We start from the raw sequence: 9,725 nt of genomic DNA on the forward strand, positions 1-9,725 counted from the left end.
CGGTGCTGGGAGGCTATTACCCTTTTACTATATAGGATAGAGGCCTGGTGCACGGGTGGGGGCCGGCTGGTTTGCCCTGAAGGGTGTCCTGGATCAGGGTGGGTGTCCCGCTTGGGTGCCTGGCCAGCCTGGGTGAGGGGATGATGGCTGTTTGCCGCTGGTCACACCCCCTTCAGGGTGGGGGTCCCCACTGGGGTGCCTGGCCAGTCTGGGTGAGGGGCTGAGGGCTGTTTTCAGGCTGGCGGGTGACTGAAGCTCCCAACCGCTCCTTTTTTTCTTTTTTTTTAAATTCTGGGCCAGCTTTAGCTCTGAGGCCTCGGCTGCTGAAAGCAAGGTTTCTGGCCTTTGTTTACCTTCTGTGTTTGAAACAATGTTGCGGTCCTGCTGGCTGAAGCCAGGCTGACTAAAGCAGGTTTCTGGGGTTTGGTTTAGCTTCTATATTTGTTACAATGTTTCTTGAGAGCAGCTGAGAGGCCGGCAAGGCAGGCGGGGAACCTGGCTTCCTCCGTCACTGGAGCAAGCAAGCCTCCCTGTTCACGTCAGCTGCCTGGCTGCCGGCCGCCATCTTGGTTGGCAGTTAATTTGCATATCTCAGTGATTAGCCAATGGGAAGGGTAGCAGCCGTACGGCTAATTACCATGTTTCTCTTTTATTAGATAGGATTGTGTGTTCACCACTCTAAGTCAAGTCTCCTTCCATCATCCCCCATGTCCTTTTCTACCTCCCCTCACCCCCACCCCCTTTCCCTCTGGTAATCACTATATTTTTGTCCAAGTCTATAAGTTTTTTGTTTGTTTTTTGCTTAATCCCTTCACCTTCACCTTTTTCACCCAGTCCCAAAACCCCTCTCTCCTCTGACAGCTGTCAGTCTGTTCTCTACCTATGAGTCTGTTTCTGTTTTGTTAGTTTATTTTGTTCATTATTAGAGTGTTTAGAAAAAACTGAAGTGACATAGAAGAGCTTTATTCCACGTATTGTTTCTGCTTCTTTTTTGTTAACCTGTTAATACATCTTAAGTGCTGCTGTTTATACCATGTTTATATTTTCTCTTTGGAAAATTACCAGTTTAATCTGAAATGACATTTCTTCTTATTTCATCTTTTTTTTTAATTTTCCTTTTTTCCCCCCATTGATCCCCTCAAGGAATACGCCCCCCCTCCTCCAGCTCAGGTCTCCAGCACCCTATTGTCTGTGTATATGCATACAAGGTCCTTGGTTACCTCACACCCACCCATCCTCCCCCACCTTCCCTCTGAGATTCTGCACTCTGTTATTTCATCTTAAAGTGGAAGCTGGAAAGCTCTGTTACTTTACTAATAAAATGACATTCTAGACTTTGTTTTATTTTGTTGGTTTTTTAAAAAATATATTTTATTGATTTTTTACAGAGAGGAAGGGAGAGGGATAGAAAGTCAGAAACATCGATGAGAGAGAAACATCGACCAGCTGCCTCCTGCACACCCCCCACTGGGGATGTGCCCGCAACCAAGGCACATGCCCTTGACCGGAATCGAACCTGGGACCCTTCAGTCCTCAGGCCAACGCTCCATCCACTGAGCCAAACCGGTTAGGGCTGTTGGTTTTTTTTTGATAAAAATAAGATATTATGTTAAAATTTTTTAAAAAATATTTTTATTGATCTCTGAGAGGAAGGGAGAAGGAGAGAGAGAGATCATTGAGAATGATGAGAGAATCATTGATCAGCTGCCTCCTGCACACCCCCTACTGGGGATCAATCCCTCAACCTGGGCATGAGTCCTGATTGGGAATTGAACCATGAACTCCTGATTCATAGGTCAATGCTCAACCACTGAGCCACCACAGCCAGGCATGTTAAATAATTGTAATTGTGGAATGGAAAATTTTCAGAGAACATGTTTTATAGCAGTGATGTTTTATTTTTTTTTTATTTAAATCTTTATTGTTCAGATTATTACAGTTGTTCCTCTCCCCCCCCCCCATAGCTCCCCTCCACCTGGTTCCCACCCCACCCCCTGCCCTTACCACCCCCCCACTGTCCTCATCCATAGGTGTACGATTTTTGTCCTGTCTCTTCCTGCACCCCCCATACCCCTTTTCCCCCCGAGAATTGTCAGTCCACTCCCTTTCTATGCCCCTGATTCTATTATATTCACCAGTTTATTCTGTTCATCAGATTTTTTATTAATTTTTAGGTTCACTTGTTGATAGATATGTATTTGTTGTTCATAATTTGTATCTTCACCTTTTTTTTCTTCTTAAAGGATACCTTTCAGCATTTCATATAATACTGGTTTGGTGGTGATGAACTCCTTTAGCTTTTTCTTATCTATGAAGCTCTTTATCTGATCTTCAATTCTGAATGATAGCTTTGCTAGGTAAAGTAATCTTGGTTGTAGGTTCTTGCTATTCATCACTTTGAATATTTCTTGCCACTCCCTTCTGGCCTGCATAGTTTCTGTTGAGAAATCAGCTGACAGTCGTATGGGTACTCCCTTGTAGGTAACTGACTGTTTTTCTCTTGCTGCTTTTAAGATTCTCTCTTTGTCTTTTGCTCTTGGCATTTTAATTATGATGTGTCTTAGTGTGGTCCTCTTTGGATTCCTTTTGTTTGGGGATCTCTGCGCTTCCTGGACTTGTAAGTCTATTTCTTTCACCAGGTAGGGGAAGTTTTCTGTCATTATTTCTTCAAATAGGTTTTCAATATCTTGCTCTCTCTCTTCTTCTGGCACCCCCATAATTTGGATGTTGGTTCGCTTGAAGTTGTCCCAGAGGCTCCTTACACTGTCTTCATATTTTTGGATTCTTTTTTCTTTTTGTTTTTCCAGTTGGGTGTTTTTTGCTTTTTTGTATTTCAAATCTTTGACTTGATTCTTGCGATCCTCTGGTCTGCTGTTGGAACTCTGTATAATATCCTTTATTTCAGTCAGTGTATGCTTAATTTATAGTTGGTCCTTTTTCATAACTTCGAGGGTCTCACTAGATTTCTTGAGGGTCTCACTAAGTTTATTGGCGGTTTCTAGAAAATTCTTGAAAAACCTTAAAAGTGTGGTTTTGAATTCTATATCCTGTAGTTTGCTTTCCTCCATTTCTGTCATTTGTGACCTGTTTCTTTGTCTCCGCATTTTTTATGCTTCCCTGTGTTGATAGAGTGGCTTTCTGTGCTAGGTGTCCTCTAGGGCCCAGTGGCTCAGCCTCCCCAATTATCTAAGGTGGACACTCTTGGTGCACCCCTTTGTGGGCTTTGTGCACAGTCTTGTTGTAGTTAAGCCTTGATTGTTGTAGGTATCACTGGGAGGAATTGACCTCCAGGCCAATTGGCTGTAAGAATCAGCTGTGTCTACAGTGGGAGAACTTCTGTGCTGGAGACACCCTTCTGGGGCAAGACTTGCTTCAGTGGGGCTTTAGTGCTCACTGAGTCTGCCCCCTGAGTGTGTCCCTTATGGATCTGAGGAGTTGTAATCTGGATGGTCCCACTCTGACCACTGGGTACACTGGCTCTTGGATCTCTAAGGAGGTGCTAATTTCGCCTCTGCCTGAGGCTACCCAGCAGGAGCTATGGAGAGATCTGCAGATTCCTCTTCTTTGTTTCGGGTTTGGAGGTTCCCAGATGAGGCCCAGCTGTGAAGCAATGCAAGCTGCTGTGGGGCCTTGGGCCTTCTTTTGGAAGTTCTGGGTCTCTCTGACCCAGCTGCATTTTGTTAGGTAATTTTCAGATTGCAAAGGGCCAGACCTTTCTTATGCAGAAGCCTCTGCGCACAGCTTGGGTGGGGCGGGGTCTCAGGGGATCAACAGGGCGGAGTAAGCAGCTATGGCTGCTCCTCAGTCCTACCCTAAGAGGCCCCGAGTCTCAGTGTCCCGGAAATCACTGCAAGCACCTCTGAGAGAAAGCCGCCCTCGAGTTCCGACTGATGCCAGAAAGTCCAGTTTCTCCCAGTATGAGTCTGGGTGCTCAGAGACTCGCCCAGAACTGGAGTCCAAGGCCGTCGGGAGCGTGTGTCTCCCTCCCGATTGAAAAAGACAACTGTGTCCTCACTTGCCAGCCCTTTTCACGTGCTCCTCCGTACCTCTGCACTTTACTTCCGCACCTCCTCTGAGTGTGTGCTTTTCTCTTTCCTTCTAGTTGTAGAATTTCCACTCAGTCAGACTTCCTGTGGTTCTGGATGATGTCCGTTTTGTCTTTTAGTTGTATTTTTGAAGTGGTTGTGCGAGGCAGCAATTTCCGGTGTTTCCCTGTGCTGCTCCCTTGGTTTTTTTTGAGCAGTGACGTTTTAGGAAATGTCATGAAATCTATATTTGTTCATCTGTTCCTAAGTACTATATACAGGGTGTCCCCCAAAAATGTATACACACTTTAACAGCTGATTTCTATTACATTTTGAAAATGTATTTTAATACATACTGCCTTTATAATTATTCAAAGTGTGTGCACACTTTTTGGGACACCCTGTGTGTATGATTCATAGAGGGAATCCAGGGGAGACCCAGGATGTCCCTTTACTTGCTTTTCTTTCTGCCTTCTCTCCTTTAGGAGTCGTCTCTTCACTTCAGCTGTCACTTCTACTACTAAGATAACTTCCAGATCTTTGGTTGGGCCAGACCTCTCTCCTTCTCTGTCATTCTGCATTTCCTATTGTCTTCTAGACATGGCTGTTTGGACAACCCTCCTTTGCTCAAATGTCTGAAGGAATCCATCTTTCCTGGCAAACCTGCCTCTCCTGTTTATCCTCAATACCACCCAGGGGAAGAAAGAGGGTGACTGCTAATGGGTATAGGTTTTATTTTGGAGTGATAAAATATTCTGGAATTAGATAATGATGATAATGGCTCAGCCTTGGGAATACACTAAAAACCACTGAATTGTATATTTTAAAAGGGTAAATCTTATGATATGTGAATTATATCTCAGGTGTGTGGTTTTTTTTTTTTTTAATTAAAAAAGCCCACTTCAAACTGTATCTTTAACATTTAGAAAGATAATTTGGAAATAATGTGGATGACTCATGTAAAAGCTGTCCAAAAAAATTGGAGCTGATCTTTTCTTTTTAATAGCATTTTCTGTGGCTCAGGTATTCAAAAGTGATATCATCAATGAAGAATGATTTGTAATGTTTGAAGCACAGTCTATAAGTTCTTTTAAAAGCCCATGAAAAGGAAATATACCCAAATATTAACAATGGTTGTCTTTAAGGCAATTTCCCTCTTTATTTCTGTCTTATTATGTTTTCCATGTATCTCTTTTACATCCATGAAACATAAAAAAAAAAAATTACACAGAATTTAGACCTGCCTCGAAGAACTGTGGAAGTCCTCCGTCAATGTAAGTAATGAGGAGGAGGATGTTGATTCCTAAGACAACCTTTGTTTGTTTTATTTTGGGATGGGATTGACTCACCCATACTCCTCTTCCCATCAATCCTGCTCAAAACTCTGTGCATTGTAATTACATCAAGATATCCGGGAAACAAGAGGTATGAAATAATAACTTCATACTTTATTGGAGAGCCGTAAAAGTAATTACTAAGTTAACGAGGCATTTACTAAGGACCATTTACAATATCTCCTTGGTTGTTGCTCTATGAGAAGTCACCAGTTTAGGCTTCTAGTCCATACTTTGAATATCTATAAATTGTACACATCTTTCAGTTAAAAGTTATTTAAGCAAATATGATTCTAGTATTTTCTGCTGTGACCAGTAAACCCTCATCATTTACTAGTAACTCCTTTTTTTTTTTTTTTTTTTTAGGAAATAAACAAAGGCAGGATAATTCAGTGTTTTGAGATAAGAACATATGACTTATATTTAGTTTTAGATATAAATTTCCTCAATTCCCCCATATTTCCACTAAGAGATAGTGTAATAGTTTTGTTGGTAGAGATGTCTGGGATAGATAAGTAATTTTCTAGATTTAAAAAAATTTCAAGGGGGCCTGGATTTCATAGAATGTATATATTTGTTAATTTGGGGGTTAGACCCCATGACTCTTAATATCTGTGTTAAGTCTATTATATTATTATTATTATTTATTTATTTTTATTAATCCTCACCTGAGGATATTTTCTCCATTGCTTTTCAGAGAGAGTGGAAGGGAGAAGTGAGGGAACAGGAGAAAGGGAAGGAAGAAAAAGAGAGAGAGAGGAACATTGATGTGAAAGAGACACATCAACTGGTTGCCTCCTGCCCTTGCCCCAACCAACTGAGGGCGGGGAGCAAGCCACAACCCAGATACATGCCCTTGACCTGGAATTGAACCTGTGACCCTTTGTGGGGGCCGATGCTCTAATCACTGAGAAACACAGGCCTGGACAAGTCTACTATTTTAAATTAGCCTTGTGAAAGGTAGACAAGGGCATATAGTAACCAAATTTATAGCAATTAGACAATGTTTGTTAAAATCTGATATAGTTTTCTCTTAATATTTTAAAAATCATTTTTTGAAGCAAAATTTCATCCAGTCAGATCTGATTTACTGAGATTTAAATGCTCAATTGAAATATTCCGTTACTTGCATTAATTACGAGGTTTGTAGACTAGCATCATGAAATGTAGATCCCATAAATAACACAGAAAAGGCATTATGGAAGGGAACTAAGTAATATAAGTGAAGAAGTACTAAAGACCATGCAAAGGTGACTTAGATTTTCAATATGAATCATTGGAATGAAATTTCCTCTTTGAAATTGAAATTTCAATTTCCTCATTTTTATTTCAGATCCAGCTATGGGACACAGCGGGACAGGAACGCTTCAGAAAGAGCATGGTGCAGCACTACTACAGAAACGTGCACGCTGTTGTCTTCGTGTATGACATGACCAACATGGCTAGTTTTCATAGCCTGCCATCTTGGATAGAAGAATGCAAACAGCATTTGCTAGCCAATGATATACCACGGATTCTCGTTGGAAATAAATGTGACTTAAGAAGTGCCATTCAGGTTCCTACAGACTTGGCACAAAAATTTGCTGACACGCACAGTATGCCTTTGTTTGAAACCTCTGCTAAAAACCCCAATGATAATGATCACGTGGAAGCCATATTTATGACCTTGGCTCATAAGCTTAAGAGCCACAAACCATTAATGCTTAGTCAACCCCCTGATAACGGAGTTACCCTGAAGCCTGAACCAAAGCCCGCGATGACGTGCTGGTGCTAAGTAACAGTCTTTATGAGACTGGGATTTTGACTAAAGAAATACTTGCGAAGTATAACAGTGATAGTCGTAAGATGTACTCTCAGATATAATGGATCATCCTGGCACGTCACTGTTCATCATCGTCATGCTCAGTTCTGTATTTGGTCTTTACGTAATCAGGATCGCCACTGACAACACAAGAAAAACGTTGGTTTTCAGGTGAGGTTGAAAATGAAGCAAAGGTAGGGTGACCAGAGCATCTTCCCATCAGAGCCCAGTGAGGGAGGCTTCAGATGAGAGCACGATGGGGTTTCAGAGTCTGACTGTTCAGGCCTGTGTTCCTGAGATGGAAAACAATATGAAGGGTTTAGTGCACACTTCATGGTGTGTCCTTTGGGAAATATTCTCAGTAGGATCAGAACTTGTATTTGCCTCTCCTTGGAGTTCTCTTTTTGTATTATTAGTGGATTAATTGCATTACTATTGGTACATTTTAGAGCCAAACTTTAGTTCCAGTGGGAGGAGAAGGCATAGAATGTCTCAATTCTTAAAGGACTTTCCCAAGAGTTCTAGATACTTAATATTTCTAATCAATGCCAATGAGTTCTGCAGAGATCATTATTATTTTTAAGAGTAATTTGAATTGTTTTCTTACTAAATTCTATTAAAATTACGCAAAAACAAGTCAAATTCTAGTGCAAATGAAGTGACATAAGGTGCTTTATATTTTATTATGAAATCTTTAAACAGTAAAAAAAGGAATCGAAAGCATACGAGTTGCTGTAACTTGGGGGAATATAGGTAAATATGGTTCCTGGCTATCACAGGAGACAGTCTTAGCTTTTGGTAATTTCAAGATGTGTCTCTGGGATAGTATCTCCTGCTGCCCCCACCCCCAAACAACTTAATGACTCAAGGCTGAATTAACATATCATCTTCCATTTGGATTGTAGCTCTGAGAATACACCTCTAATTGCTATGAGTGTACATATATTCCTGGAATAGTATTGTGTTACAGTACATCCATTTTTAAAATCTTTAAATTTATGGGCACAACATGCTGTTCCTCCTCAGTATAAAAATCAAGTTAGATATTGAAAAATCTTGTCTGTCCCTCAGTGGGACAAAGAACATTTCAAAAGTTTTTTTACCCTAAATATTTTCACTTTGAATTTAAGACTTTGCACATAGAAAATAGTAAGCTTGCATATGAAACTATTACATGAATGGAATGTAAGCCATGAATTTCGACTGAAATGTGCACATTGACTCATTCTGATGGATTGCTGTCCTTGATCATTTTAGAGGAAATCAAGCCAAAAGATGATTGTACTTACAATATTTTCAGAATGTGGGAAACCAATTAAATATGTATCTAATCTAGTTTAGGATTTTTGGATTTATCATCATGGTGGTCCTAACTGGATAATTTAATTATAAAATGAGATAATTATATTAAATGAACTAACTAAAAATAATTATAGAAAATAATTGTTCAGTTTTAAATATTAGAGCTTAAGGAAATCAAGTGAGTTTTACTTGTGTTTAGAGAGATTAATTCATTTTTCTTATGCCAAAATTAAAAATGATTTGACTTTATGTAAATTAATGTTTATTGTACTTTTATAGTGAAACAGTGACAACTGTAATAATTGTGATGGGTGTGATTGTTTTTAAAGAAAGGAATCTGTTTATTGCTTTTCAAAACATTTTCTAGAGTGGAGAAAGAAAGTTTACAGACTTTTCAAGCACATTTATGTTTTTTCATTATGTTATGAATGGTTTTTAAAAAAGGAAATTAACTTTCTTTTTGTAAAAACTTAGTAGGAAGTAGTCTCTATAGTTCTGTGAAAGGACTTATTTTTTCACTTTAATATTTATTAATTTAAAGCTATTTGTATCTCATTTGTAATGATTTATTTTAACTTTTTCTATGTATGTTTTGTTCTTTAAAAGAGCATACATATTAATTGAATGGACACAGCTTTTAGATATTTTCTAAAATGTTTATAAAATACTTCATTGACTATTGAGAAATCATGTTCAAAATGGTGACTATCAAACAACTATTAATTTTAAAGCACAAATCACACATTTTGTAACTCCTTTGTGAATTTATTTGAACTGTGACCATTAATGGAAAACATCAGATATGTGTTGGAGATGCCCATTTGAGAACACCAGAGGAAGCTAACCCAGAATCTGATGTAGTTAGCTATGGATGACAATGCTTTATTGACAGTGTACTGCTGTTTCCTTATGAAATCTAAACAATGCTTTTGTTGTGGAATAATGTCACTGTAACATTTCCCTCATGAAGTTCAATAAACCAGCTTTACTGTAAAGAAGTTGTGTTTCTTTTGGTGCCATTTAAATGATTCCCTGGTATCTTATGGCAGAGAAAGACTTAACCCACTGAAAGATGGGCTGGGCCTTTTCTTTCACAAAATGACACGATTCAAATTGTTCATCATTTCTCTGAGGACAGGTGTCTGGGATGTATTTCATACTAAGGACTATGCCACTTTAAGAGTTAGTTTTACTTATTTTTTTATATTTTTATTCATTTCAGAGAGGAAGGAAGAGGGAGAGAGAGAAACATCAATGATGAGA

The 9,725-nt window shown here is 39.4% G+C and overlaps 1 protein-coding gene across 1 annotated transcript in view; it reads left to right on the top strand.

Annotated features, from left to right (window-relative positions):
• RAB33B (RAB33B, member RAS oncogene family) overlaps positions 1 to 9,460 on the top strand; it is a 13,748-nt gene extending 4,288 nt beyond the window's left edge. The window contains exon 2 of the mRNA XM_006081701.3: positions 6,693 to 9,460. Within this exon, the coding sequence (XP_006081763.1) occupies positions 6,693 to 7,133 (441 nt within the window). The 3' untranslated portion in view covers positions 7,134 to 9,460. The remainder of the gene's footprint in view (positions 1 to 6,692) is intronic.
• The last annotated feature ends 265 nt before the right edge of the window (positions 9,461 to 9,725 follow it).

Source organism: Myotis lucifugus, unplaced genomic scaffold (genome assembly GCF_000147115.1).
Source record: "Myotis lucifugus unplaced genomic scaffold, Myoluc2.0 scaffold_1, whole genome shotgun sequence".
Taxonomy (NCBI): Eukaryota; Metazoa; Chordata; class Mammalia; order Chiroptera; family Vespertilionidae; genus Myotis; species Myotis lucifugus.